Here is a 17,747-nt window from a genome sequence, read left to right as displayed (position 1 = left end):
TGTTTGAGATTGCAAACAACGTATTGTCTTACCCAAAGCATATGGTTTTGCGTCAGTGTTGTTGTTTTTTTCTGTGTGTGTGTGTATGTGTTTATGGTTATTACACATTATGGTTATCACATATTATTCCTGTGTTTTTTGTTAGAATATATTTCTATATCAGAAAAGAGGTTATTTCTATTTCATAACACAAACAAAAAAGATCTGAAAAAAAATCAGCAAAATGTTAAATGATTTTAAAGCTTGTCCAAAGTCACTCTCTTTTATGATTCATATTTTGTACTGACAAGAGCATAGTGAATTGTATGAAAGTAAGAAAAAAAAGTAAAGGATTATGACCATGGATTTTAGTGGAAAAAAGGGATGGGATATGCAGTTAAAATGAAAATTTCTTTCTAGAGGAGTAAAACTATGCATTGCTACAGGGGAGTGCTGAGCCAGCGTGCAGAGTAGAATTTTGTCCTAAAGGCAATGAGAATTGGAAGGGGAAAAAGTACATTTATGATAGCCAAAAGATAAAGAATAACGTATCAAATCGTTTTTAAGGGACGAAGGTTGCGTTACTTGAAGGAATGGGAGAATCTCCCCTCTTTTAAATTTAAAATATAAATGCATATAAATATAGATGCTAAATCCACGCCTGTTTATGTTTCATATATTGTGCACAATATAAGCCTTTTGCATTTTTTCATACAAGATAATAAAATCAATTTTATAACAATCATGTGAAAACTAAGGAGATCTGGAATAGGTGAGTTCGAATCTCCGCTTGGGGATCTCTATGTGGAGTTTGCATGTTCTCACCGTACGTGCGTGGGTTTTCTCCAGGTAGTACGGTTTCCTCCCACATTCCAAAATTGCCCATAGGTGTGAATGTGTGTGTGTGTGTGTGTGTGTGTGTGTGACTGATTGTTTGTCTACATGTGCCCTGCGATTGACTGGCGATAAATAGCAATCTATAGCTATAGTAGCTATAATTTAAAAATAATATGAAACATGTATGGTATGTTGACATGTGATTTCCTTATATACCACTGTACATAGTTTTCACATGATACTTATGAAATGAATTTTATTATCTTGTATGAAAAAAAGTGGCCACTTTCAAGAATTAATCATATAAGCCTTATATGATGCACAAGATTTGAATCATAGTGACTGAAAGCTGAAATTTTTGGATACGTTTTTTTCTATTTCTTTTCCATATGGGTTAAAGGGACTCCAGAAGTTTATAGTTAAAATATGGGAAATTTACAAGAAACTATTTAAATGTGAGAGTGACGGAAAAAGAGCAAAATACGGTAGTTTCCCAAAGAAAACAATGGACAAGTGTATTTATATAAACTATTTTCGTGAAGTGCTAGAAAGATTGAAAAACGGCACCATGTGGTGGAACTGAGCGATGAAAATTATTGTGATTGCTCTTAATTTAACTTCGAATATGATGCCCATCATACGTGCCTTACGTTAAAAATGACGTCATATCTAACGTCAACGTATGTATTTTAGAAATGCGCAGGTGGCTAAATATCGTCAGAAAATCCAACGCTGACGACGCCCCGCTGTGACGTCACGACGCACTGGCGTTGTCGAAGTTTGACAAGTCACGCCGCTGACGCAGTCACGTAGTGTACGTACAGCGGTTCAAAGAGGAAGCAAGATGGCGGATAACAAAGACGCCGATGATATGGAACCGTCACATAACGCGGAGTCAGTTCCCTCGGCACAGGACAACGAACATACCGAGATTCAACCCGAAACTGCGCTTTTGGTCGTAGAAAGCGATACTAAGGAAACGGAAGAGGCAGAACCACGTTTTCCCTCTAACGAGACGCCAACAACAACAAGCACCACCACGGGAGACGGAGGGGAGGTTAGCATCAGCAATGTTAGCGGCAGCTGCAGTACCATCGACGCGAGCCCCATGGGAACCAACGCGGAGCCGGGTACCGCCGACGTTCCAGTTCCAGTTCCAGTTCCAGTTCCAGTTCCAGTTCCAGTTCCAGCTCCAGCTCCAGCTCCAGTTCCAGCTCCAGCTCCAGCCCCAGCCCCAGCCCCAGCCCCGACCCTAGCCACGGCCCCGGCCCCGGCCCCTGCCCCTACCCCTGCCCCTGCCCCTGCTCCGGCTTCGGCTCCTGACCCGGACCCGGCCCCGGCCACAGCCCCGGCCGCCAGCGATACCGCAGTCAACGCTCTTGCCACGGAAATGTCCCCCCCTCCCACAGCTCCAGCTGCAACACCTGTGCCACTTAATTTATTGGATACGTGCGCAGTGTGTAAACAGAGTCTTCAGAGCCGAGACCCAAAACTTCTGCCATGCCTGCACTCGTTTTGCCTGAAATGTATCCCGCAGCCAGACAGGCAGATCAGCGTGCAGGTACCTGGACCACACGGGCAAACAGACACACACATTGGTGAGTTTGTTTTTTTTTCAGCTACTCACCAACAAAAAGTAGCTGCTTGCTGATTTTATTTTTTTGCTTGCTTTTAATGAATGCATCTTGACATAAGTTAAGTTCACACATGTAATGTTTGGTTGGGTTAAAAGGAACTTTGGTCCGTTTGTTCTGTTTGTTTAAGTGTGATCACAATCATCCGAACCCTGGTGTTCACCAAACAGGCAAGCTGATACACCTTGAGAGATGGAACTCTTCGTTCTGCCTCAGCTGGTAAAATGCCAATCGGTTAAAATTCTGCCAGAGAAATGAAAGTCCTACAAGTGTACATTACACAGTAGTTATTGTTTGAGGTCGTTGGACAATGTACGCATCACACGCCGTCCAATTAAGGCAGGACATTATGCATTATGCTTAGCTGAGCATTATTTGGTCGGCTGACAAAAATAGTGTGAATGCAAACTAGACCAAACCAAAGTAGACACAAACTAAAGTGACCATCTTGTTTAAATTTTAGTTCTGGACCAGAATACAGTGTTTAAGTTGTGTTTAAGAGTCAGGAGAGCAACCTGTAAGTAATGTGGAGTAAATTACACAGATCGTTTGGGTGGGAAGCAGAAAACCCAAGGAAACACTGCAGGAAGAGGCGCAGAGTCTGGAAGATCAAGCCTTCTGTGCGGGTTATTGTGTTTAGCTACTCTATAGGAGTGCGGAACTCAATACAAAGGCTCGAAAATGAGTATAAAAGGTTTTCTTTAACAATTTTTACATTGAACTTCAGTTTTTGGAGCGTTTCTGGTTGAATTTCTTTGCAAGATGTCAGAATAGCCTCCCACAGCTGCTGTTTTGTTGTGATCTGCCTCCCACCTCATAGATTTTTGCTTGACGATGCTGTATAGGTTCTCTGTTGTTTTGAGGTCAGGGGAAAAAAGGGGGGTTCTTCATTTTGTACCATGGAAGAAAGTGGTCAGTGCATAAGGGCATAGGCGGCTGACGGGCAGAGAGTAAGTAATTAACAACATCTTATCAAAAGCTCAATCGCTACAACAACCACATAACCCGGAAACGGAACTGAAAACTCTTGCCCCACTGTACAACCCCCTGGTGAGTGTCTTTAAACGATGTTTTAGGGCACCACAGACTGAACTTTAATTTTTTTTTTCCAAAATGGATAGTCAGTAATTTTATCTCCAACGTGGGCAGCGTTAACTTGCATGATTGGCGTAAATCAATTGAGGCCCGGTCCACCCGGAAACATTCATGTTTTTTTTTTGGTTGGGTTGGGAGAAAAAAAATTGTGTCCACACTGTTCCGGATTAGTAAATAGTTGCATCCTTACAAGAATTGATTGCTGGGTGAAAACGATGTAATAGACAAGGCACACCTATGTGTGGCGCTGTAAACAGACACAGATGGAACCAAATGACACACCAAACTATAGAAGAAGAAAGAATACATGCGCAGAAGTCTTCCGCTTTCCAAAGCTCGTCTTGACTTATGTCGACTGGGGTGAGTCATGCCAGTCGAAATATTCAGATATGTTGGCTTGTCATCAAAGCTCACTTCTGGTCACTTGACGGCAATGGGTCGGCGACGTTATCGTTTCCATAAAGCCGTGGTTTGCTTGTCGACACAGAAACAACCAGCCAGTGTTTTCAGATTTTTTTCACTCTGGACACCGTTTAAAAACAAACCAAAAAAAATTTCCGGGTACCCAGAATGCTGTCTCCATGTTGATGAAAGGCTGAAACGAAAAAACGTCAATCTTGGAGTTTCTACGCATGCGCTTTGTGACGGGCGACCCGGTGAATCGTGAACCAGACGTGAGCTAGGTTCCAGTGAGTCAGGTAGGTCGACTTTTTTGTGCATGTGCGAGTTTCTCTGGTGACGTAGACGCCGCATTGAGCGCTTACGTTGATGTCACTGCATTATTGGATATGGCAAGAGAGAACGGGCAAGATGCCTAATTCATGTTGTGCATAGAATTGTACCAACCGAGTTACACTCCAAACAAGATCTCATGAGATTACCTTTCACATATCAGGCTGAAAGAATAGTTTGGATTGTATTTGGCCATTATAACATCATTTTATGAACAGAATTTGTTGACTTTATGGTATAATGCCTTGGCATAATACTGTGGATTCCTACAAAAACCTTGTAGAAAGGCACTTTAATAAGTTTGGTCCGTTTTCTTGCATTTGTTTAAGGGGAAGATCTACCACATCCAAGCATATCGCTGCGAGCGGCGAACCCTCTCAATGAGGTGTTTGCATAGTTCATACATACTGTATATATTTATGGGACTCTCTGTGAGAGTTTTTTTTCTGTGCTCTGACACCATTATTCAACATCATTCAAGTATTCACTTCACTTAGTCAGAAAAACTTCAGTAAAAGGAAGGAGCCAGTAAAAGGTATTGAGTTTATCATTACTGCTAGAAACAACAGCAACATTACACATCGTTATATATAATTAAAACTTACACTCAGTGAATTCCTGTTCAGTGCAACGTAAGCTTCAAAATACTGTAGAATCATGGCAGTATTAACCTGGATTCTAAATCCATGTTATTATTGATTGTTGCCACCATAAGGAAAATTTGTGCAGAACAAACATCAAAACTTGCATGTATGAAACTGCACTGTATACATCACTGGTTCCCAAACTTTTCAGTCATATACCCCTTCAGCCATCTGACTGGAAGTCAAGTACCTCCTACTCCTGCACACAGAAAAAAACGTAAACCACACAATGAAACATTTTTGATATATTTTTAAATACACTGCTCAAAAAAATAAAGGGAACACTAAAATAACACATTCTAGATCTGAATTAATGAAATATTCTTATTAAATACTGTACTTTTGTCTTAACATAGTTGAATGTGCTGGCAACAACATCACACAAAAATTATCAAAGGAAATCAAATTTATTAACCCATGGAGGTCTGGGTTTGGAGTCACGCTCAAAATTGAAGTGGAAAAACACACCACCTGTTGTCTATTCCATTTGCTCAACAGATTGTGAAAATGATTGTCAATCTGTGTTGCTTCCTAAGTGGACAGTTTGAATAATGGGGCAGCACTTTTGACTGAGTGTGGATTGAGTGTTCCCCCCCTTTTTTTTGCGCAGTCTATGTTATATGGTATATTATGACATTATATAAAAAATAATGTCTTATTTTCGGCTATTAATTTAAAATTGGGAGGGTTTTAGAGGGCTAATATCTCCTTGCAGTTTTGTCTTCTATTAGGTGAATTTATTTGTATTTGTATGTGTTTCGAGTATTTAAGTGGTCAGGGTGACAAGCTGTGTTAAGATGTGGTGAACTGTGATATTAATGCTTTTTTGCTGTGCTTTGGTCTGCAACAACATGGAAATAATCAGTACACTTCAACTAATCTTACACGTAATCGTAATCATAAATAATTATGAAAACAAAGGCACAAACCTACAGAAGTCAATTAGGAAAAAATCCTTACATTTATTGATGCAATGCATCATTGGACAATTTTTCCCAGTATTTCACAAACAGGTGTAGTTTCGCTACTTTTTCATTGCTACATCATCCTCAACAAACGATCATACCTGTGCTTTTGCTTAAAGAAGACGTAATTGCAGATGCAACTGTGATAGCTTTATTAATGTAAGCTATTTTTGTGACACCCTTATTTTATTACCACTATTAGACAGGATGTGCGCTGCTCTTATTTTGAAGGCCAGAAGTGTGATGTGTGTTGAAAATGTGTTTTGACTATGGCTAAGTGAGATAGCTATCCGTGTGCCGCTTGAAGCCGTGGCTGTCGTCCCTATTTCACACACAACTTGCACAAAGTCAGCGGCCAACCTAAAACACTCGATTAAATTAACAAGCAATAAAGCACAACTCATACAGGCTGAGTGGCGCACACACACAGCCGCATTAGCATGCTCCTTAAACCAAGCTAACTCAGCTAGCTTACACTGGATATTGCTGTATGTGATTTCACGCTCACGCTCGGAGACAAGTAAAAGTATCAACATTTTTTGCCGACTTAGCCAATGTTTCCATTTGCCGCCATTTGTGAAGATATGCTATGAATGAGCGGTCCGCTGGGGGAATATTTCCCCACACTTAATGTTTCTTCTCCACACGGTTACAGCATTTCATTCACACTGTCAATTTCCGTGAGATTCCACATTTAACAGCAGATTCCATTTTTATTGGCCATTTCCGAAATTCCATCCGAGGTTCCGTTAATGCGGAAATCATAGGGCTCTACACAGTGCTAACATTATTAAACCTATCCTCTTTGCATTTACGCACAGCATTAGCATTTGTGAACAAGGCTGAGATGAAAGGAAGAATAGAAAATACACGTCTGTCTGTGCAGCGTCGGAGAAACTCATACACATACAGTAAGTCTCAATCTACATCATACATGGCGTGTTCAAGGACCTCCTAACAAAGTGGTCGCCACGCCCGAAGAAGATACAGTAGATGCCCCTACAACGTAAATAATCCGTTCCGAGAACCTTTATGTGATAGGGTTTTTATGTTATACGAAGCATAAAATACATGTAAATAGCGTAATCCCTTCCAAGATCTTCCCAAACTCACCCCTTGGCCCTTCAAAATATTCAAAGTCCACCAAATATGGTGGGAAAATATAATAAAACATTAATAGACATAATAGAATAACATTCCAATATAAAATAAGGTAATAAATAAGATTACTGTAAATGAATAAAACTGAAAAACAAAAACAATCTTACCGTTCACGAGATGTCTTGATCAGGAGCGCAAGTGGAGGCAGGAAGGAGGAGGAGGACTAGCCTGAGTCGAAACGCGGCTCAAAGAGTCTAAGAGTCAGCTGGTCTCACAGACAAATGCACACACTACACGATAACGCTGTGTGCAAAATTTAAATTTGTAACTTAATTGTTTATAAGTTAGTTTAAGGGCGACTACGAAGACGAAAGGAAGTTGAAGGGACAAGCCTGTCAATCACACAAACTCACGTATGCTCTATATGAGTCAACCAATGAGATGAGAGTGGAGGCGGTGCCCCGATAATCAGCCAATGAGATGAGAGCGGAGGCGGTGCCCTGATAATCAGCCAATGAGAGCGTGAAGCGTCACAATTTCTGGATAATTTCCTGCTTGGTTTCTATCGACAACTTTTCCCTTTTTTTCTTCTCACTTTATACTTGGTTTAGGGCCCATGACTACGGTAGTTTTGACACAAAAAAAAGTAAAAACATTAAGAAGAGATTTCAATGCGTGCAAACTAGTTTAAGGGCGACTACGATGAGAAAGAGAGGTTGAAGGGAAGCAGCATATCTCTCACACACAAACACGGATACGCTGGATAAGTCAGCCAATGAGATGAGAGCGTAGGCGGTGCCACGATAATCAGCCAATGACAGCGTGAAGCGTCAGAAGGCGTCACCAAGTGTACTTTGTTAGTCTCTCTGTCGCTTGCACCGACTTGACGCTTTACGTAATATGGAATTTCTTCCGTAATACAATGCAAAAACTTTACATAAATTCTTTACGTTCCGTGGAATTTACGTAAAAGGAGGTTTACGTTATGCGAGGTACTACTGTACATTATTCATGAAAGCATAAATTTACTTACGCCTGCACAATCGGGGGCTTTCTAACATAAAGTGGTGCGAAAAAGTGTTTGCCCCCTCTTTTGCTTGTTGGTCACATTGTTTCAGATCATCAAACAAATTTAGACATTAGTCAATGACAGTGCTCCACAAACAGTGGGGCAGGCCCGCTCCATTTTGTTGCATTGTCCTGGTTTCAGTTTCGAGTTCAGTCTGTACAGTACAGATAAATATAATCTTTATTATATTTCTAAATAATATTTCAAATCAAGGGGGAGAGGGGGGAAATGGGCGTGAAAACATTTCTGTCCTTTGGCAGTCCCTTTTTCACACAGTCCCGTCAACATATTACATTATGTTGATGGCTGTGCATTAATAAATCCTAGACAGGCTGACTAGAAATAAGACAAATATTTTATGTAAGATATTGCATTTTTGCAGTGTTCAAAGTAAAATGAGGACACCTTCTGTAGTGGAACACATAACTGTCAACGATGGTGGTTGAGGGGTTACATTACAACAGTCAGTCATAACGAGCAGTGTCTTTTGGAGCTGCACATCGATGGAGTTATATTTGTGCCTTAATTTTGAGGTAGCAATGGCAGATTTTGAGCCACATTAACATGTAATAATTACAGTTGCGTGAGCAGGCACATCGCTGTGCCCTGTCACGCTCTTTCTCCTCCTGTTGCTAAAATAAACCCTGTATGACGTCAAGTTACCATCATATTAAACTACCGCACATTCATCAGTAGTCATAATTAAGACAAAGCTAGCCTTCCACACGGCTAACCTTGTGTTAGTAAGGGATATTAACCTTAATATCACTGATTGTTACCTTGTCTCGGATCTTCCTCTCCATACGGGAGGAGACGCTGGAACAAAAAAAGATGTGCTGTTGTGGTATAGAAGTGCTAGGGGTGTAACGATGCATTCACTACATCGACGCATCGAGTTATATTCCTATGATTCAACTACAGTCAAACCTGTCTTAGCAGCCACCTTTATAGAACGGCCACCTGCCTATAGCAGCCACTGAAAAATCCCCCGCAGCAAATTTACATGTTATAGACCCTGTGTATAGCAGTCACCTGTCCAACGCGGCCAGCAGCCACCCATTTTGTCTCCCTTGGTCAATATCTGACTGCATATAGTGGCCAAATTACCAACTCAAGTAGAAGCTTCATGCACGAAAAAGTTTTGTTTTTCGATCAATCAGTGTGTAGACTTTAATTCCTGAGTCCTAGCTCAGTCACAATCATTCACAAGATCCACACAAACTGTCAGTTGTTCCACATAAAAACGCCGTCTTCTTTTGAGCTTGCTATTTCCTGGTCAAACATGTAACTTTAAGAGCATTTGCACCAAAACATTACCGCAAATTAGGCTGGGAACAGGACGTGCTCCCAGCGACGCTACAATATAAAAAAAACATACGCGAGCATGCATGCGGCAGCGGGAGCAAAACTGAGTTCGGTTGTACTTAATTGAAGTATTTTAAAATGTACTCACGTTATTTTTGATCAATCCTCATCCACAAATCCATCAAAGTCCTCATCTTCTGTATTCGACACAAAAAAAGCCGTCTTCTTTTCCGTTCGCTACTAGTCTGTTAACTTGTCAGTGTTATTCAGCTCCGAAGCAAAGAAGGAAACTTCTCCTGTTGCTTCTGCCAACTTTATTTATTGAACGCGGCCACCAGACAGCAGTTCAGAACACACACACATCTCTCAGCATCGTCTCTCCTTCCTGCTTGCCCACAAGGCAAAGGTTAAACAAGCCCCACTACATAGCTGTCCAGCCAATGCCTGTAAGAAATGACACCGTTTATTTCCTGGTGTGCACTGGTCAATACTGTAATGCCGCTTGTTGTGGGGAAGGAGAGACTCGCGTCGCCGATGCACTTTAATGGCTTTATTAACAGCGGAGAACACTGCATCACTTTACATCCACGCCAACATAAACACACTTCCCAACTCTCTCGAAACTCACAGCTAGCACTGAGCCTAGCTCTCCTGCTCGTGACGTCGCACCGTCACTTCCCGTCACTTCCTGATGAACTAACTAAAGCTGTAATGACACTGCCGTATAAAAAGTAAAATATTAAAAACAAACGTAAGACATTACTAGCACAGCTTTGTTCTATGGGTCGTGGATATATTCTACCAGTTATTATTAAGCCTCTAGCTTCCTTTTTAGTAAGTAAAAACCTTGGCTATGATTGCACTACATTGTCATGTAGACCTACAAAGTACACTTGGAAGAACAAGAGGTGAATACATGTATTGCAACTGATGTGAAACTGATAAGGGGTAGGATTAAATAAGCTTTGCTTCTTCCTACTCCTTTTTGGACATGCAAAATTGTGAATTGTACTATGTGATGTGCTACTGTTTGACTCATATGCATGTTCAGGATGAATTAAAACCATGAACCATGAACCATGATAATAACAAGCCTAGTAGTGCTGTACAACTTTTATCCGCAGTCCGCAGTGCCCTCTATTGGTCAACATTATTATTATTATTTTTTCCCTTTTTTTTCTTTTTTTTCCTCTACTGGTCAACATTCAAACTGGACGCCAACCTGTCTATAGAGGTCACCTGTCTATAGCGGCCACTTTTACAGACTCCCTCTAGTGGCCGCTATAGACAAGTTTGACTGTACATCGATCTGGGTTCTCAAGCTTCCATTCCGGACATATATAGCGACCTAAGGTCTTTTAAAAGGTAATTAGTTGATTGAATTGATACTAGGAAATTAAGCATTGGATTTGACCACAGTAGGCTTTATACGGATGTGTGTTTTTAACACTTTTAATGATAAAGGTGTTAAACCTTACTTGATTCTCTCTGCCTGTCTGTAACGTCATCGCCTTCTGCGTATAAGGTGGTCATGGGAATTGTAGTTGCCCTGTGAAATACAGTTGATTTGCTTCTTCTTTTGGTCAGTTCATTCACGTCATTTAGTATTCATACACTCAACAAAAACATAAACGCAACACTTTTGTTTTTGCTCCCATTTTTCATGAGATGAACCGATAGATCTAAAACTTTATCCACATACACAATATCACCATTTCTAAATCTGTGATAGTGAGCACTACTTTGCTGACTTAATCCATCCCACCTCACAGGTGTGCCATATCAAGATGCTGATTAGACACCATGATTAGTGCACAGATGTGCCTTAGACTTCCCACAATAAAAGGCCACTCTGAAATGTGCTGTTTTATCACACAGCACAATGCCACAGATGTTGCAAGATTTGATGGAGCGTGCAATTGGCATGCTGACAGCAGGAATGTCAACCAGAGCTGTTGATCGTGTATTGAATGTTCATTTATAATAATGGTTGCGGTGGGGTTATGGTATGGGCAAGCGTCTGTTATGGACGAAGAAAACAGGTGCATTTTATTGATGGCATTTTGAATGCACAGAGATACCGTGATAAGGTCCTGAGGCCCATTGTTGTGCCATACATCCAAGAACATCACCTCATGTTACAGCAGGGCAATGCACGGCCCCATGTTGCAAAGATCTGTACACAATTCTTGAAAGCTGAAAACGTCCCAGTTCTTGCATGGCCAGCATATTCACCGGACATGTCACCCATTGAGCATGTTTGGGATGCTCTGGATCAGCGTATACCACAGCGTGTACCAATTCCCGCCAATATCCAGCAATTTCGCACAGCCATTGAAGAGGAGTGGACCAGCATTCCACAGGCCACAATCGACAACCTGATTAACTCTATGCGAAGGAGATGTGTTGCACTGCATGAGGCAAATGGTGGTCACCCCAGATACTGACTGGTTTTCTGAGTCCCTCACCCCCAATAAAACAAAACTGCACATTTCAGAGTGGCCTTTTATTGTGGGCAGTCTCAGGCACACCTGTGCACTAATCATGGTATATAATCAGCATCTTGATATGGCACACCTGTGAGGTGGGATGGATTATCTCAGCAAAGGAGAAGTGCTCACTGTCACAGATTTATACAGATTTGTGAACAATATTTGAGAGAAATGGTGATACTGTGTATGTGGAAAAAGTTTTAGATCTTTGAGTTCATCTCATAAAAAATGGGAGCAAAAACAAAAGTGTTGCCTTTTATATTTTTGTTGTGTATTTAACTCATTTGTCCTTATCGAAACTCCTTTTAAGTGACATTAAAGGGGACAATATGCAAAGTAAGGACGTTTTGTACGTCACTAGATGGTAGTTTACGGTCTAGTGGCAGTGATGCTTAGTGATGTCATTATCCAGCGCGGCACGTCCAGTTGAAAACACATATGTGCGTTGCGAAACTTCTGTCAGTGTATTCTTGCTAGTTGCTGTACCGTTCTTTCAAACGGCTGCTCTGATCAGGAGGATTGTCAGCCCAAAAAATCCCCTGCTGCGATGATTTCTAAGGCGAATGCCACAACACCAGTGTGGGAATATTTCGGTTTTGAACAGAATGAACAAGGTGAGCGTATGAATACCAGCCGAAACCGACAGTTTTCCCAACTGGGAAAAAAAGTAACAGATGCAGGTCCTGTGGGCAGTGGAGACTTCGTCCTGACAGTCAACGCTTATTGAGGCGTTTGGTCGGCACACCCACAGTGTTGTTCGCTCTCAATTAAGCCTTCCTGTTAAGGAATAATACCCAATGTTCATTATATATTCAAATGCAATTTTGTTTACAGAGAATTGATACTCATTTTATTTATTATTGCATTTATTGTGTGTGCTTTTTATTGGAGTGAATTTCATTCTTAACAGAGAGATGGTCTCGTTTTGATTGTTTTTGGTTATGATTGTGTGTTATATTTTAGTGCAATTTTTGCTAAAAGAGACAATGTATTTTATTTTCATTGGGATTTTTGCCTTTGTTTAATTTATCATGTTGTTTAATTTGTTTAGTTAAAAGCTCCTGACATTCCAATTACAATGTTAAATATTCTTGACAAAGTCTTAAAAAAGAAAAAAAGATTTACTCGCATTATTATGCCATATAAATAATGAAAAAAAGGTCTCAAAAAATGTTGTCAATAATGTCGATTATCGACAAGTTGTCATCGTGACAGGCCTATGCACGGGCGAACAAATGCATTATTTGTGGGATACCTTTGTGAAAGAGGGCAACGAAACCAGCATAATTCATAGTTTTATGCTTAAATTCCTTCAGGCAGCGATTGTAGATACTCATTAAAAACACAGCATTGTCAAACACGTTTTTTATTGTTTTTTTTTTGGTCAGCTACACACCTTTTTAATAGTACATCATTTTCGTTATGTTACAATCGTCATAAAGTGGACTTAACAGGGTTATCATCACACAGTGTTATGAGTATTTATGATGCATGTGTTCCTGTTTGTACCACTGTGTTTATCTTCATGTCTCTGTGTTATGTTTGTAATAATTGTGTTAAAATGCAGTGAAGTGTAGCATGCAGATGTGATTTTATACTGATGAGAAGCTGGTCACTGATCAGTCTGGTTTAGCGGTGTGCTTGTGTCTGTGCGTGCGTGGGGGGTTTACGACTGTTTTGGCACTCCATCATTCAGGGACCCAAGCAGATGGAGCCTTCATAAACTGGCCTCATGCAGCTCAAACCGGTTCTGACTGCCTCAAACTACTTCACACTGGTTGTCAGCTAAAATGTCCGGTCAAGGACTTTGCATTATTGGCTTTTACTTTCAAAAACATCACGTGTGTCATATAAGCACTGGGGGAAAATAATTATCAGCTGTACAATGGTAATTGAATTATTGGTTACGCGGCAAAGGTGTAATTTTTGCTGTAATTCAATTAATTGACAATCTTACCTTGAAATGTTTTTTTGGAGAAAGTCCCTAAATTTGATTTAATTAAATAATGATGAGACCCATGCACAACGAAATTACATTTTTCTCTAAGCTTCTATGAGGTGGCTGAGAGGTGGCTGTGAGGGTCCCACAGACATAAGAACTTTTGTTCATTTCTTTCAAGCAAATTTTGGGAAAAGCTGTACTGCACTAGGCTTTTTTTTAATTCATGCTCTTTGTTTTAAAAAGTGAAATAATGACTATACAGGAGGTTGTTAGGGTGATAATTGGGTTTTAAAAAAAATTACGTTCTTATGAGACAGTTTGCAAAAACATGCAAATCAGCCATTTTGGGCCCCACTTTTATGTATTCTCTCATTTCTATCCTCAGTCAATGTGATGCGATGCTCAGTGTGCCACCAGGACTACAAACAGAATGATATTATCAACAACTACTTTGTTAAAGATACCTCAGAGACCACCAGCACATCTGATGAAAAGTCTGAACAGGTGAGTTAATAATCACTTTTTGTATAGCTATGTAGGGGGATCTTTGACTAGCGTTTTTGCAGTCAGTTCTTAAAAACAGCAGCGGGCCCCAACCTTTTTGAGACCATTGACCTGCTCGTGTTCTGTCAAACTGCTGACAGATCAGAGGGTGGGGGGGTGGTCAGATGTTATAGTAATCGAATGCTATTCCCATTTACTGATGTATAAAACAAAGAAAAGCACAACATCAAAACCACAAAATGAATCCTGACTCACCATTGGAACCATAATAACGTTGTTTGATCCAGTCCATATCGATATCAACAATATGGTTGGTTTTGATATCGTGCTTAAAGTAAATACCCACTTCTGTGGTTCCAGCCCAATTTTCTGCCGTTCTGGCAAGTAGCTTCTCCTAGATGACATGTACATTGGTGACCGTTGAACAAAATGGAACAGGTCGCCGCTCGCAACAAACTGAGGGATTCTAACTATGTATTTTTTGTAAGTGTTTTTTTTTTTATCATTGCGCCTGAATGTTTCCCGTGGCCTGGTTTGGCCCCGCCCACCAAATTGGTACTGGTTGTGGACCCCTGATATAGAGGATCTTTGACTAGAATACAAATTAAATAAATACCTACATATTAAGTATTATTAAAATATGCATGGAATGTAATTTTGTTAACCATACTGAATAGGGATGTCCCGATCCGATCTTCAGGATCGGGATCAGCTGCCGAGTCGTATTTTGAAGGTTTGATAATGTCGGCTTCTGCCACCAGATTGGGCAGATCCGGCTGACGTATCACGTTCGTAACTGTGGGCAACACTCCAACATGGTAGATGCAGTAATGCGCCTCAAAGCTGGTTGCCACTCGTTTCCCCCTACCCGCAAGAAGAAGAAAACGCAACACCACCATGCAGACCACGTAGCTACAGCGGTAGTTCCCCCTCACTGTGCCCGGACTGCTGTGCAATTGTGCGGGGAGCTCACACGCGGTGGTGGAGCTATGTGGTGGCTGTGGCCACCCTTGGTCACCCTATGGCCACCCCACTGGCCATCTAGACATTTCAGGTATCAACTTATTGTCACCCTTAAGTGAGTAATGGTCTCACCTTGGCCACCCCAATGAAAAATCTCTGTGCTACTCTAACGCTGCTTGTTTACACTCGGGACCGTCAGTAAATTACTATTGCGCTAAGGAGAGTTTGTTAAAAAAAAGTCATATTTTAAATCACACACCAAGTTGATCTATAACCATGTCAGATGATTAGTCCTAGTGTTTTGCACGGCCATTTTTAAATTTAGCAATACTTTGGTTGCATTATTTTTAATGCTTTGAAGAGCTATTTTCATAATCATATTCAACTCCACAAATTCTTGTTTGTAACAAAAGCTTATTAGGAAAAAAGAAAAGGATCGGTACTGGATTTGAACGGATCAGATCAGCAGGACTATCAAAAAAAAAAAATGGATCGGATTGGAAGCCAAAAAATGTGGATCGGGACATCCTTATTACTGAACGTATCAATTACTTAAATTATATTTTTAGAATGTGCCGCAGGCTGTAATGAATATATTTTTTTAAAACTGTGATAGTGTAAAGTTGTTAAAAAAATTCGAACCACAATGTTGGGAAGGACGACTGCATATGGAGGCAGCGATGACTCATCCAGGAGGTCACATCCTTTTCTGTCTGATGAGTTTTCACTTGTTTTATAGTTTGTTTAGCCATTTTTATGCTTGGAGTCAAGCGAAACGTGTGCCCGAGTGCCTCCGTTCCGTCCTCACTTTTTTGGGGGATGTAGTGGGATAATACCAGACAGCAGTAAACTATGGCATGTCAAACTATAATTGTAAAACTATAAACGTGTTTTGTGTTAACATTTTTGGATTAATTAGATTAACATGATTTCTTATGGGAAAAACTGATTCAGTTGTGATGGAAGGCAGATATCATCCGGTCATGACGTCAGGGTAAACATGAGAACACGTGACACAACCAGGAAGTGTCTAAAGCAAAACTATCGTGAAAGCAGCAACTCTCAGTTCTACACAAACTTAACTTTTACTTTCTAGAGGGGCGTGGGTATGTACAGAGGTGTGAAAGTGTTTGCCCCCTTCCCGATTTCTTTTTCTTTTTTTTTTGCATGTTTGTCATACCTAAATGTTTCACATCATCAGACAAATTTAAATATTAGTCAATGACAACACACTTAAGCACAAAATGCAGTTTTTAAATGAAAGTTTTTATTAAGGGAGGAAAAAAAATTCAAACCACCATGGCCCTGTGTGAAAAAAGTGAATGCCCCCCCCTGTTAAAACATAACTTACCTGAGATTAATTGAGATCTATCAGTGTGGAAAAGTTTATAAAGCAATTTCTAAAGCTTGGGGACTCTTGTGAACCACAGTGAGAGTCATTATCCACAAATGGTGAAAGCATGGAACAATGGTGTACCTTCCCAGGAGTGGCCAGCCAACCAAAATGACCCCAAGAGCGCAGCGACGACTCATCTAAGAGGTCACAAAAGACCCCACAGCAACATCCAAAGAACTGCAGGCCTCACTTGCTTCAGTTAAGGTCTGTGTTCATGACTCCACCATAAGAAAGACACAAGGGAAAAATGGCCTGCATGGCAGAGTTTCAAGATGAAAACCACTGCTGAGCAAAAAGAAAATTGAGGCTTGTTTCAATTTGCCAGAAAACATCTTGAATGATCCCCAAGACCTTTAGGAAAATACTCTGTGGTCTGACGAGACAAAGTTGAAATTTTGGAAGGTGTGTGTCCCATTATATCTGGCGTAAAAGTAACGCTGCATTTCAGAAAAAGAACATCATACCAACATTAAAATATGGTGGTGGTGGTTTGGAGCGGTTTTACTGCTTCAGGACCTGGAAGACTTGCTGTGATAAATGGGACCATGAATTCTGCTGTCTACCAAAAATCCTGAAGAAGAATCTCCGGCCATCTGTTCGTGACCTCAAGCTGAAACGAATTTGGGTTCTCCAGCAGGACAATGCTCCAAAACGTCCACCTCTGAATGGAAAAACTAAATGAAGACTTTGGAGTGGCCTAGTCAAATTCCTGACCTGAATCCTATTGAAATGCAGTGGCATGACCTTAAAAAGACAGTTGATGCTCAAAAACCCTCCATTTTGGCTGAATTACAACAAATCTGTAAAGATGAGTGGGCCAAAATTCCTCCACAGCGCTGTAAGAGACTAACGCAAACACTTGATTGCAGTTGTTGCTGGTAAGGGTGGCCCAACCAGTTATTAGGTTTAGGGGGCAATCAACGTTTTCACACAGGGCCATGTAGGTTTGGGATATTTTTTCTCCCTAAATCATAAAAAGTTTCATTAAAAACTGCATTTTGTGTTCCGTTGTGTTTTCATTGACTAATTTAAATTTGCTTGATGATCTGAAACATTTTAGTGTAACAAACATGCAGAAAAATAAGAAAT

At 40.6% G+C, this 17,747-nt stretch overlaps 1 protein-coding gene across 5 annotated transcripts in view; it reads left to right on the top strand.

The window, feature by feature from the left end:
• trim33 (tripartite motif containing 33) overlaps positions 1 to 17,747 on the top strand; it is a 58,723-nt gene that overhangs the window by 505 nt on the left and 40,471 nt on the right. For 4 of the 5 annotated variants that reach the window (XM_054776367.1, XM_054776358.1, XM_054776376.1 and 1 more), the window contains exons 2-3: positions 1,510 to 2,414; positions 14,181 to 14,299. In XM_054776367.1, the coding sequence (XP_054632342.1) occupies positions 1,661 to 2,414; positions 14,181 to 14,299 (873 nt within the window). In that variant the 5' untranslated portion in view covers positions 1,510 to 1,660. Of the gene's footprint in view, positions 1 to 1,509; positions 2,415 to 12,081; positions 12,468 to 14,180; positions 14,300 to 17,747 lie in introns of those variants that run through there. The other variant, XM_054776393.1, reaches the window with a different exon arrangement.

Source organism: Dunckerocampus dactyliophorus, chromosome 1 (assembly GCF_027744805.1).
Source record: "Dunckerocampus dactyliophorus isolate RoL2022-P2 chromosome 1, RoL_Ddac_1.1, whole genome shotgun sequence".
Lineage (NCBI taxonomy): Eukaryota > Metazoa > Chordata > Actinopteri > Syngnathiformes > Syngnathidae > Dunckerocampus > Dunckerocampus dactyliophorus.
Note: the sequence above shows the minus strand (reverse complement) of the source record. Positions and strands in the feature narration are given on the sequence as shown.